Source organism: Sylvia atricapilla, chromosome 1 (assembly GCF_009819655.1).
Source record: "Sylvia atricapilla isolate bSylAtr1 chromosome 1, bSylAtr1.pri, whole genome shotgun sequence".
NCBI lineage: Eukaryota > Metazoa > Chordata > Aves > Passeriformes > Sylviidae > Sylvia > Sylvia atricapilla.
In genome coordinates, this window is record NC_089140.1 from 5,919,533 (window position 1) to 5,933,714 (window position 14,182).

The 14,182-nt window shown below is 42.0% G+C and overlaps 1 protein-coding gene across 1 annotated transcript in view; it reads right to left on the reverse strand.

Annotated features, from left to right (window-relative positions):
- Nucleotides 1-7,666: 7,666 nt before the first annotated feature.
- The window catches only part of XYLB (xylulokinase), an 80,813-nt gene continuing 74,297 nt past the window's right edge, over nt 7,667-14,182 (reverse strand). Inside the window, exon 19 of the mRNA XM_066314175.1 lies at nt 7,667-8,420. Within this exon, the coding sequence (XP_066170272.1) occupies nt 8,337-8,420 (84 nt within the window). The 3' untranslated portion in view covers nt 7,667-8,336. The remainder of the gene's footprint in view (nt 8,421-14,182) is intronic.

Below are 14,182 nucleotides of genomic sequence, written 5' to 3' on the forward strand. Positions count from 1 at the left end.
AGCACGAGACAGCAAATCTGGCTGGGTCTTACCAAAGTTCTGCATGAGGCAATGCTCCATCTCAGCTGGAAAGGCACACAGGTAAAGTTCAGGATAACATTCACCTTCTTCATGGCCAGGTCATACTTACAGTTTTAGTCATCATGTAAAACAACTAGAATGTTTTTTATCCTTCACCACCTTTACTCCTGCTGAAGGTTGAACTCCCAGCCTAAGGCAGATCCAAGAGGCACCACTACTCAGCCCCCAAAGAGAGCCTTGTGTCCAGCTGATGGAAAGCAGCCAACTTTTGGGACAACAGCCTCAGGACAATAGCGGGGCACCATGAGCAGGGAGCTCTGGGTACTCCTCCTGCCTGGTGGATTTGACCCCAGGTGCCAGTTTGCAGTCCACCTTTGGTAGGCTGCAGGAAGCTCAGGCAGGGAGAAGTTTCCATGTCTGCTGTAAACCTGAGCTGCTGGAGAGGAAAAAGTCAAGAGGCATCCGGCCAAAAGAAAGAGAGGCTCTGAGTGCCTGGGTCCCCTCACCAAGAATTCCTGAGTCCAGATGAATTCTCCCTTCCCCTCTAAACAAGGTTCTCAGTCATCTGAACAAGCTAATTTACTTTGTCATTTAAAGATTCAGAGTATAAATTACAAAATGCAGAACTTGATACAAATTGCCTGCCCAGTCTCACCTCAGTGATTTCTCATCCAGACAATCTAGCTGAACATTAGCATCCTTCACTTCAAACTACTCATATCATAGATAACCCAACACTGCCTGTCCAGCAAACCTGAGCTACAACAAAGTTTCTGGGCCAAGAGGGAAGGTAAAAGAGCCTCTTGACATTTACTCTGGTCTTTATGGGAAGCCCTTGTCCCACAGAGGCTCATCTTTCTTGCTATGGAAGCCCATGAACAAAGAGGGTTGACAACAGGCAGGGGCAGTTGTAGCAACACTTTGTTTGACTGGTCCATTTATAAATCATGCCAAAACCACACACAACACAGATCAAAACAAAAAAATCTGTACTCACTGGACAAACAGCAGAGCGAGTCTGTGCTGAAAGGTTTTTAGGAGAGTTTGCCAAACACAAAATCACAGAATGGTTTGGGTAAGAAGGGACCTTAAGATCATCTAGTTCCAATCCCCCTGCCATGGGCAGGGACACCTTCCACAAATGAAAAACAACAGCTGTATTTTCTGAGCCGAGAATCACTCTGAGGAAAATAAAACACTTTCACAGCAAGGGAGGGCTTGAAATGCAGCTTATTTGCTTATTCATTCAGTTGAACTCTCTGACTAAATCACATATTGCATTATCTGCATTCAATGTCTTTTCTTTCCTCTGCCTGAGTAGGTGTTCCTTCTAAGGGACAACAGTTGTGGGGACCCACATAATTTAACTGAGAAATGGAAATTGGGAAATATATTATTGCCTTTTGTCAACATCTTTCTTGATCCAAAGGGTGTTTCTGCTATATGCCGCTGTCCTCAAGCAGGGCAGTAACCCAGCAAAGAAATTATTCTAGGAGTGACAGGGGAATGTCCCATCCTAACCTAACAAGCTGTGACAGCCATGTGAAGAGATGCTCCTAGGTGGCATAAGCTGTGATATCAAAGTTCTCTGACTCCTTTGCCTCTCACTTGATTTCTGCAAGATGTTTTATTTTAAGATAAAAGTCCTCACCTAAGAAGCAGCTCCATATCTACTCCAAGTCTTTCTGTTACACAGCATGGCTTGGACTACTTTTTAAGTAGAACTCAGTCTTCCTCAACACCAGTGTTTATCAGACCTGGAAAATAGCTGAGGTTTCAGGAGGGTATTGCATACATGTCAATCAGAGAGTAAAGAGTGTCCTCAAACAGCAAGTTGAGCAGACCTTTGTTTTCCTGTGCAAAGCTTGTCTCAGTCCTAAGGGAGCTGTTTTTCACTGAACCAGGGTTCTGAGCTTGCAGGCATAACACAAATGCCTGAGAGAGTCCAGCTTGAAGGGATAAACACAAGCAAGGGCTTGCTACTAAAAGACAAAATGCAAGAATGTAAGGAACAAAGCTCTCAAACTGCTAGACACCTTCGTGCAGGGGTGTGGAAAGGCAGTCTGAGCGGGGTTGGGGAGGTCAGTCTCACAGATTTGACAGTAAGAACAGAGAAGTCCTGGAACAAGAAAGCTTTCCAGATGTACGGTGGTAACTGGGGACAAATCTTGTCTCCAAAGTTGAGACAAGCTTTCAATCAGGTCTTCAGGAGTTTTGGCACAGGAAGAGAAATCGGCTTTTTCCATCCTCTTCTCCACACCACTGCCTTTCTACTCAGTAGGGAGAAACTACTCACTCAGGAGATGAATCACCTGATCTGTTGTAGACATCTGCCACAAGGTAAGATGAACAACAGCCAGAAAGTCCTCTCCCTTGTGGTCCTCCTACTTTATGGCTGAAGGAACCTATATGACAGCAGACAGAGATGTGTACACTGGTCAGATGAATCCCACACCTGAATGTCCAGACTCCTGTTTGGCTGATGAGATGCTAAAACAAGAACAACAACCAGATGGATGCATTACAGAGTACTCTGGCAACATATACCAAATAAAAGCACCTTAAGAATGTGTCACAAATACCTGCCATCTAAAGATGTTGGAGAAAAAAACATCGCACACAATTAATAATATCCCCAAGTAGTCAGGCTGGTGATTGAGCATCATGTCTAATGGGGTAATGGGCAGGCTGACACATCAGTGGAGGAGGGAACTCAGTGAAGGACTGAAATCAGAGATTGTAGCAGTATCCTTAGGATAGCTGCTCCTTCACCCTTCCCCTCAGGGCATGTGCTTCAAGAACACCAAACCAAGTCTCTGAGTTCCCACAGTGGTTGAGACGTTCCCAGAAGTCTGGGATCACCACAGAAACATTGTTCTGCTTGTCAAGGCCAACTTTTAGAAGTGGCAGAGAAGCAGAAGAACAAGAAAAGCAAAATTACTCTTGGGGCTGGATTTCAGCAAAGTGTCACATAGGAGAAGCTCTTAGCATCCTTCAGAAGTGGAAACAGTCAACAAGGTAAATCATCTACAAGAAAAGGTAGTTATCTGCTGCAAAAGAGGAAAAACATGGTTCTAGGGGGAAAAAATAATCTAAAAATATTGCATTCTGGCAGTGTAAGCTGTGATAGCTGAAAGTTAAACCACTTGAACTGACCAACCAAAGAGGCTTGATCCAGACTGCAAAGTACAGAAGGTGAGCAGGGGTTACCCAAAGAATTCGTTCAGATTGCTTTTGCCTTGCACATCACAAAGTGCTTTTGACCTGCACAAAATGAGCTTAAAGTAATAAAGAGGTGAGATTCTTTGGTGCAGACATGATTTTGTACCCAATTTGCACAGGAGTATAAAATTTCAAGCCACATGGAATCAGGACTACAATCACCTTCAGAGAAGCTTGTTAGGAAAACGCTCCTCACAGAATAGTGATGCCCTGGTATCAGATGAGTGAATGTTCTGCCTTTTTCTTTTGCCATTTGTTTCGCAATTTCAGCCCCATTTTAACATGAGGGTCAAGATTTCACCAAAAACTAAATTGGAGAGGTTACATGAAAAATCATCAGCCGAGGAGAAGAAAAATCTAAATTAGTCCCTTTCTCCTAAGTAGGAGGTTCTAAATTGGCCTCGCATTGATGACAAAACCAAGATCAGACAGTTTAGTTCTCTAAAATGTTGGTCTTCTTTCCCCTCAGCCTCCAAACTGCATGCAGCAGTCTGGGGACCAAGGTAATAGAAACAAGGATAAAAACTAAATATTTATTCAAAGTCCTTTTTTGGCTTTTTGTGGCTTTAGATACAGATCCCTCACTGCTCTGCTCTGTGATCTGTGATGGTAGCTCAACTCCAAAGTAAAAGTAAGCTGAAAAACAAAAAGGTCCCCCTGGGATGGCACATGGAGGTATTCAGCTCAATTACTTATTAAAGCACCGACACAGCATAGATTTTTTTTTTCAGTACATTACTTATTCAATCAGAGCTCCAGCTCTCTCAGACTGATCCCTTAAGAAAAAGCAAACATCTTTTCCTGTTTGTTTCCAGCTGCATCACAAAAGACTTTAAAGACTTCAGGCTGCAAAGAAAACTGTTTGTCTTTGGGTGGTTGTGCAACAAGAGCTTGTGGGTGAATCCAGTGAAGCTCTGATTGACTGGTGAGAGCACAGAGCCATGGAGCTAGGGAAGGTGCTTGGATTTTTCTATGTAATTCCATGACCCACCTCCAAGCTAGAGTAGTTTGCTTGGGTGGGACAGGAGCTGCAGGCTAGACAGCAAACAATCTCTTTGTGGAAATTGAGGGGTTTGGGTTTGTTGGTTTTTTTTTTACAGGAAGTGAGAATTTTCCATCAAGTTATTCTAGACTGGGAATAGCTCATCAGATATTTAAACACAGAAGCTGACCTTTCATCTAGGCAAGATGGGCATGCAGTGTTGCTCACCTTGAAGAACAGTAAGGTTCCCTGTGGAGGAGGGAGGGAAATCAATCTCTATCAAATATTTGGAGGTAGAAATTATTGCCTTGCCTTTAGATTTCTCTTAGCTAAGCTGTTGATTAAGTCATAGAATCACTGAGGTTGGAAAAGAGCTCTAAGATCAAGTCCAGCAGATGCCATAACACCACCTCTACTGTGGACTTTACCAAAGTACTGTAAAGCAGACAATTTTGCAAAAAGCCCACATGGCTTTAGAAATCAAAGGGCATCAGATCCTTCCATCACTGGGGATTTTTTAAAAGGTTGTGCACATGAGAGCAAGGAGCCTGTGTTTCCTTGGTGAGCTAATGTGCATTCCTAGAAGGACAAAAATAAAAGAGTAGTAGAAGTCTTACTGCAGAATTTCTTCAAAGGACCTTTCAAGGGGGAGATTTATTGAGTCTTGTTCTATCAGACACTAGTCAGTGAACATGTGCAAGTTGGGTGAGCTGGGAAAAAAAAAAAAAGAGCTTGTCTATAAATTCTTGTACTCCAGACACTGTTCCTCAGAGGCCAGCCCTAATAAACCCAGCACCACAGCAATACTATAATTCAGTGGTGGCTCACTCTTCAGAGCCCTGCATCCCAGTCTCTTCTCAGGGACTCCTGCAGCAAACACACAGTGCATCAGCTGCCCTGAGGATACAGTACTTTAACGGTAATGTGGGACATGGCAGAGAGCCCCAGCCCAGCCCAGCAGACAAGGAAGTCTCCTCTCCCCATCCAGAGAAGAGCTCAGAAAGTAGTTAAATCATCCAGACAATATCCTACTAGCACCACATAATACTTTGCTAGGAGCCGAGATATTAACTAGAAATGTTCTGCAATGTGCTATGAGCTGAGAAATGTGAGCTTTAATCTTCCTCAGCTGAGTAAGAAACTGATCATGAGCCTCCCGTTTTACAAGCAAATAAAGCCAGGAAGCTACAAGAGACAATAATCATCTCACCCTGACAAAACAAATGAGCTCAAGAAATTGTCACCAAAACTGCACAAAGCTGAAATATGTAGAGGAGGCAGAGTTATTGAATGCCTTCCTGTCATCAGTCTTCACAAGTAAGACCAGCCCTGAGGAACCTCTGACCTGGGAGACCAGGGTAAAGGAATGTCAGGAGGAACAGCTTCCCCTGGTCATCAAGGGTCTGGAGAATCTCCCTTATGAGGAAAGGCTGAGGGAGCTGGAGCTGTTCAGCCTCAGCATAGACCAGGCTCTCCTCAGTGGTGCCCAGCAATGGGACAAGAGGAATGGGCAGAAACTGATGGCCAGAAAGTTCCACCTGAACATGAGGAAGAACCTCTTTTACTGGGCAGTGACTGAGCACTGGAATAGACCACTCAGAGAGGCTGTGGAGTCTCCCTCACTGGAAATATTCCAGAACCACCTGGACACAATCCTGTGCTGTCTGCTCTGGGATCACCCTCTGGGAACAGAGAGGTGGGACCAGATGACCCCTGTTGCCCCTTCCAACCTGACCCATTCTGTGATGTGACCTCTCCAAACCTCTTCTCTGTGTGGTTAATTTTGACATCAAACTACTAACCTGGCAGAACTTTAGGGTGATGATGATGACAATGCTACTTAAACTAGCAGGCATTGTTTAACCTGTATTAATTAATCCTTCTGCATTTCTCTACAGCCTTGCTCAATGACAAAGCAACTGCTGACAGTGGAGGCCTGCAAGAAGTATTATATGTTTTAGCACTGTACCTTTGGACCCAGAATAATAAGCACATAAAAGAGATAGATGTGTATTTCTAATGCCACCTTTTAAAGCAATTGCTTAAAAGAAGCCTGCTTTAGCAACTCGGAAATGTAATTCTTGACCTTCCTGAGTAATCATGCTAATATCAGGAGAAGTTGTAATTATTCAGTTGTGAACAAAAAAGGGTACTGCTCGTACTCAAAAGTGAAGCACTTAAATATGAAAGGGAGACCAAAGGAGGAATGTGAGCATTCCCTGGCCACTCCAAAGGTGAGTCATGGCCAAGGGTTCTCACACTCAACAGAGATGTGGCAGGGATAGGAAGAGTGCTCCTATGCCCCCAAAATGTGAAGAATATGAATTTGAGTCATCCAGCTCCAGCAGGGGCACAATCCAGCTCTCAGTCAATAAAGACATCCTCTACTCTCTATAATTCCCTGGCTTATTCCCAAGACACATTACAGCCTCTACAGGAGAGGAAGAAAGGCTTCAGTCACTTTCATTAAACAATCTGCTTTATTCCCAGGAGAAATTTTATCCTAAGGGAAAGATACCAGCTCCACAGAACGCAGTAAAGTGTTCCCACTTGCCCAGGGATGTTCATTCAAATTCTGCAACTTCCACACATCTTTGCAGAAAGATCTCCTGGTTCACATTTTCTGAGATATTCTCAGCTAGAGGCTACTTAATCTGGACTAAAACAATTGAAGTGAAACAGTGGCAACAGAGCAAAACAATCAAGCTGTTCTATTCAAGATGTCCAAGAAAGAAATGGGATATTGGGAATGTAAGAAAAGAAATTACCAGCCTGCCCTGTTAAAAGCAGAGCACAACACAGAATTTCACAGCCATGACAAGGAGGAAGAAAGAGAGTAACCCCAAGATGGTGTGCAGATGAACTGACTCTGCTTTTTGAAGCAGAAAGGAGATGTATGAAACCTTCCATGTTTGGTCTCTTATTTTCTTTTTTACAAAACTGATGTCAAGTACAACATTGTGCAGTGGTGTCTGTATCACATAAGATCTCTGTGCTTTCCACAATCTATAAACCCCTGCCATATCATGTTTCATCACACAACAGGCTTTCCATAGTGTCATGTGACAAGAATGTCCCTTCTCAGAGGATCCCAGGGAATCTTTAAAGACTTTAATCAGCCTCCTCCGCATATTAAAGAAAGATTGGATTAAGTCAGTGTGCTTATGCTTTCTGTGTAGAAAAAGATATAAACATCTCCAAGTTACAGATGAACAGAAAGATAGTCTCAAAACATTTAAGCAACAGAAGTTGAGGAATTAAGATAATTTGCTAGACAGGTATGCAGAGACTGGCATGCCAAAAACATGGAATCAAAGCTGACAGAAATGGGTAGAGTGATTCACATACACAAGGAGCTTGACTTTGTTACCCAGTTCTTCCAAAACAGCAACCATAGTCTGAAAAGTACCTAAGAAATATTGAGGCCACAAACACACAGAGCAATATGATGCTTTTTTAATCAGGTTTTGTAGTAAATGGATTTGTCCAGAATTCTCAAAGCCTAACAGAAGGCTCACACAGTCCTGTGCATCTTTATGCAAACCTTGAGATAAAGTGTGCTGACTTAGAAAGGCCATGGGATAGGACAGACAGTGTTGAGAGAGAAATGGAACTAGAAACAAGTTTCAAAGGATGGCCTTGCAAATAGACTAGATACTTTGGAGAAATAGAACTATGAAAAGTGTATTGTAGTAGGACCCACGAGGGGTAATTTTAGATGATTGGCTTTAAGGCATGAACAGCATTGTGTGGCAAAAGCTGATAGGCCAAGAAACACTTATAATGTGTTGTAATTAGGAAATAGTTTAGCTTCTGATTGTCATGACGTGAATTGTAACGTCTGTACCATCTCACCCTTCACATGAAACTGAAAATGGAATAAAAGTTTTTAAAACGCCTCTCAAGAGCCCCGTCTCTAGGTCAGAAAAAGAAGGTTTTCAATCACAATGTAATTTTTTCCCCACCAACACACTCAAACACAGACACTTAAAAATTATTTGTCTACAAAGAGGAACGAAATGATTTAAACAGCTCCAGTAAATTCTGAGCAAATCTCTTCTGATCTTCTCCTTGGGAGTCCACTCAGCCAACATATAAATTTTATTTGCTTCTATTTTGCAGGACAAGAAGAGGCTGGGTTGTAGATAACCTTCTGTTCAAGCTCAGCATATCTTTTCAGAAGTGGACGATAGAGCTGAAAAGGAAAAAGAAATAAACATGTCTCATTGAAAAATTAGATTTTTAAATTACACTGCAGTTAAAAAACATCTTCAGACATGAAAAATGCAGCATCTTCACAAGTACCTGAAAGTCTGGGCTGGTTGTTCCCCAATTTGCTCATGAAAGTGCTGCAGAGTTTTCCCTCTTTAAATGTCACAGTCCTCTTTACCATCACCTTTACAACTTAATTTTATGACATGCACAGGTTGTTCTTATTGTGACTGTGTTCTTGCTATAAGCAGAAGTCATTACTTCCAGCAGAAGCAGCTCAGCTAAAGTCACCTCTCCCAGTGTGACATGCCCCCTCAGTAATAGCTGTGCGAATCACCCAGGCAGAACTCCTGTCCTTGCCTCCCTCCACTGCCCCAGGATGGATCACTGCCTCTGTCCCCTCCTCCTCTGCCTGGCTAAGCACCCCACTGCCACCCTCCAGCACAGTCAGAGGGGTCCTCCTTGGCCAATGTGCTCACCAGGGCCTTCCAAAATGCACTTCACACTCCCTCTCAGAGTCCTGTACCTGTTTGAGCTGCTTCTCTCATACACTTCTTTCCCAGCCACAACCTTTCCCATCCACAGTCTGCTCCATGGCCACATTCCTCACTCCCCAGGCCCACAGGGACTAATGCAGACCCATCTGAGTAGCTTTTCTGTATTTTCCTAGCTATAACTTTCCAGGAGATTTTAGATAATATTCTTACAACTGTACAAAGAAGAATCAGGACTCAAATGTATTCAAAACCCCAGAGTCAGACACGTCCTGTGCTTTTGGATACGGGTGAGATCCATGACATGAGAAACCCTGAATAAACCTCTACTCTGGCTCCAGCCAAAAAAACTGTTCTTCATCTGCACCTTTCTCCTTATCTCCTCCCTCTGGTGTTAACTTTCCCTCTCATAAAGTCAGAACTGTGACAAGCCACACCAGCACAGCTTTGCACATTTGCTGGCTCGAGCACAAAGGGACTGCCAGTGCAGGGTGTGGTACAGGCTGGAGCAGTCCTTAGGAGGATGCCATAAGGTCATATCCCTGCCACAGTGAATCCTAGAGGCTGCCAGTCTGCTCTGCAAGCCCTCTGCACTGACTCATAATCAGGGCAGCCTCGCTGCTGTCTCCAGGTTCAGAGAGGTTATAGAGCCATAATGAATCATACCCAGCAAACTGAATTACTGCTCTCATCAGTAAGCAAGATCTAGCATTTCAATGCATTTTATCCTCTTCAGGACAGCCAACAGCAGTGTGTGTACATGTATGAAAAATTCAGGAGGAAAATGCTGCAGAGGTAAACTCTGGGGATGTGGTAGGAGACCTGCTTGGTTTTGTGTAGGTCTCTGTACAGCCCTGCAGGAGCCTCAGTGTCTGTAACAGCCATATTTTCCCAGAGAAAAAAAGAAATCAGGAAATTTTCTCATCTAGGAAATAAAAAATACTGAGTTTGTTTTGTCTTTCAGCTGATGGCAAAATACCCAGTTTTTATATTTTCCTTCTCCTGAATGATAGTTTAAGTCTGACCAGTGAAAACTGGATTTATCTCTTCATTCCCATTTCCACCCTCCCTAACAACAGTTGGAAGTGACTTAATAGACACATTCTGCACATGGATCTAGTTTTAATCAACTCCTCCCTTTTAACAAACCAAATGTTAAATTAAAGTTTCATTTCTACATTTCTATAGCAGATTAAGTCTAGGAAGGGGTAGAAGAGAAGGAGCATCCACAGCAAGTGGAAAGGGACACTCTTCATTAGCCAAGACATCATAAAATGGTTTTTAAAGCCACCTCTCAGTGACTGAGTCTTACAGTGTCTTCCACTGATTAAAGCAGAGAATCCTGCTCACTCCTGCCTCTGCAACAGACTCATTCAGTGACCCCAGGCCAGGCATTTAACATGTGTGTGTGCCCCAGCTCCTCTTCTCCACAGGACAGTGATACGGAGATCCTGGAGGTTTATGCAGATTTATGGGGTTAGAAAATAAAACGCACCACTATTATGAAATGTCACATTACTCAGCATGGTATTTTTAACTAACTACATGAGGGCCTGGAGGGCTAAGAGGACTACATATATATGTGTATATATATTCTTTTCATGTTCTCAAAGAATATTATTGCTCCCATTTCTGGTAAGTATGCACATCCGAGTAAACAAAATGTTGGGAAGGCAACTATGGCTATACTGGGAGTATAAGTAATTCAAACAAAACCAGCTCAATCCTCTATTCACTGAAGCATCTGTAATGAACACTGGCTATTTCTTACTTTGCTTTTCTGTAAATTTGATAAACCCTAAGTGCTTCTCAGCAAAGATTCAGCAAAGCAGAGCTGCATTGGTGAGTGAGCTCAGCACTGAGAAAGCAGGCTCCATATTACTTGCCCATCAGTATTTTTACTAAATACACACAACACATTTACCAGAAGGCTGGGAAGTATTATTGTTAATACATCACTCTAAATTAAAATGTGTCAAAATAAATGAACAACCACATTTACTGACAGTTTCTTTTCCTGTTTATTGGACTTAAGCACTTAGCTTGCTAATTGAGAAAATTCAGGCATTTGCAATAAGCTTCTCAGCCATTAGTGTAAATGAATCCTCCATTATGAACTATATGAAAAAAATTGCAAACAAATAATTAAGAATATTTCCTGTACTCTATTCCTGTTTTTCAGGGTAAAAAGCTGCACAGTTCAGAGGGATAAGCAAAGCCTTAAATTCCTCCTCCTCAGGGAACTTGGCTGTAATACCAGCAGTACATCATAGCTGATAAGTGCAGCAGTACCACAGGCTTTTTCACAAGCAGTATTTTTCATGCCAGCTGAAGTTTGGGGCCAGAGCAGTGCAGCTCCCATGAAACAGAGAAGAAAAGCCAAACAGCCCCAACCCAGAGCATGGCACCCAGGTGTGTCTGTGGAAGGGGATTCTCCAGGTCTGTCATGACTAAAGTGCCTCCACAGAACCTTGGGCAGCTCCTCCTGTGTCATTCTGGGAGTCTGTCTCCTGAGGCAATTATATAGATATGTTTTTATAATTGAGGTCCAAAGGGAATAAAGGACTCTCAATAATGCATAAAAACCCAAGGACATAAATTCCCCCTCTCTGCCATAGCCTCAAATCTAATCTATCAAACCATGATATTTAACAAAAGTAATTACACGTATCACAACACAAACCTTATTATTGTCCATAATTTAATTGTCCTTGCTTAATTATGGCCCTTTCTCCAGCTTATCTTTATAGCCTACTCCAAACATTGACAGTACTCTGACTGCTTCATTTACAAACCCTAAACTTCTCTCCTGGGACAATTTGGTCACATTCTGAGAGTCCCACAACTAAAGAAAATGCTAATGATAAATAATACATTATACCAGGGAATGATTTAACCTGCCCTCTTTGAAAAATGCATTTGTACAATGCTATTTTCAAGAACAAATCAAATGTGCCATCTTGTTACTACATCTCACCACATTACCAGCCTCAACAGGGCTTTTACTGTTTACATTGTCCCTGCCACCTTCCGAGGGCAAAAGCAGCTACAAATTATTACTACAAGTGACAATCCACATGGATCCTCCCACCTCCTGCAATGCTCCATTAGCCAATCACTGGAGCAATTCAAAATTTACAAATTACAAAGATGATGCTGGTGATTATCTAATTTTAATCTACCCGAGTACATTTGATCTACTCTGAACAGATTAAAATGAATCAGTCTCTTACAAACACTTGCTGCTTCTGATAGGTTCCTCTTTCTTTAAACCAAAGTCAAATTACTTATAGATATTTGCTTAAGAAATCAAGAGTTGTTTTATTTTTCAAGTCATAGCAGTTGTTCACCTTTTTTGACAGAGAAAGAATACTCTTAAAGCAGAAACAATAAAACAGTGTTTGGAAATACTCTGAAGACTTGGCCAAGGAACTACACCTGAAACAATTATATTCTTTACTTCAGCCATTCTGCAAGCCTACCTTAGTCAGTTTACCAGGTTAAAAAAATTATTGGCTACACAAATCACCCTAATCAAACTTCTATCAATACCTATTATATTTTTGTGGTTGTATTATTATTACCTACTTTGCAGTAAATTACCAACCTAAACCAATTCTAGAAAACCACCTCCCCCCTCCAAAATCAAACTCAACAAAATATAATTATTTTAAATCAATAAGTAGGTCATTATAACCTTCCTGGGTAATAGGGTCACTTCTATAAATCCACCCACTTACAAGACAATTCACCAAAGTCAAGAAAACCTGTTAGGTTTACATTTTCCCTTCCTGATTTTTTTGCAAGATTAATACATCTCAGCAGAGTCAATAATGCAATCAAAAATCCAGAGGTGGTGAGCTGCTCTATGCCTTCTTCCTACAAAACCCCACAGGACACTATCACAGCCAGTCTGGTACTCTGTCACAGGCACACAGCTTGTATAAACAAAAGTGACCAACTCCCAGATAATCATGTTCTCTCTCCTGTTTTATTTTTGCTTAATTAACCAGCTAGCCAGCCATCCTTATTTTAATAGATTACTAAAATAGATCTGAGCTCTAATGCTGAAATAACAGATTATTTCTGTCTCTTAACATATATTTATTGCTTTAGAATCTCCTGGTTATTTTTGTCATGCTTAGTGGTTCTGATGAGTCTTTTTCCTCAGGGAAGAGAGGAGGCCCCAAAGAGGTGAAATGACTCTTTAATTTTTGCTGTTCTGGGGGAAAAAAAAAAAAAAAAAAAAAAAAAAAGGAAGAAGGATTCATCAGATTAACCCACAGATGACTGACTTGAGCTAGTCTGGTTGAGTGAGTGACCAAGGACTATCACCACATCGGTTTCCACCAGAACATCTTATAACCTGTTTGGGTATTGACAGAATTAGAAACAAGCTCAGATTAATACCCATCTCCTACAAAAATACTGAGCAATCAGGTTCAGCTAAGAGACATGGGATCATACCCACAGAGGGGATTCATCCACTTTGAAATGGTCTCTTCAAGGCAGGATGGTCTGCTACAGGACAAAGTCCCATTGTTGCCAGGCAAGTTGGAACTTTTGAGACTTCAGTTTCCACTAACCACTGATTCATCGCCCACCACAAGCTCCGTGTTCCCCATCTTGTGACTTTATTCTATTTTACCTGCCCATCAGTTTAATTGTACCAGAAGAGCTGCTCTGTGCGCCCTGCCCTTGCTTTTTTAAATCACATTCATTATCACAAATGATCCCTCAGAAATCAAAGAAATGCTTTTTGCATTTTTGGTTCCTGGAAACCCCTGCTGCGGGCATAGGCCTTGGCAATGAAGGAGAAACTACATCAAACTGTCCCATTTGACCTCTGTCTATAGGAGGTTTTCCTCTCCCCGATGATCTAACCCATTGTCTCCAACCTATACCAGGAATAAAGGATGAAACCAGAGCAGATTGCTGTGTTATGACCTGTTTTTTCTCCACCCTGCCAAGATCTAGCTGTAGCCGTCCAAAAAATGTAAAGAAGTGGTTGGGGGAATTTCACATTGGTGAGCCACTCTTTCAGAAGAGCTCCTCAGCAAGACAGGACTTAACCTCAGGATGACTTTGAAGTTTATAAAAAGAACTTTCATTTAAGTGAAAGGCTCTAACCTCAACAGAATGAAATTGGATGGACAGGGGGATGCAGCTCTGTATAAAACAGAATCAAACTGACTCATTGCATTATGAATTTTTACTGTGCTGTTCATGCTAACACACTGTATTACTGACA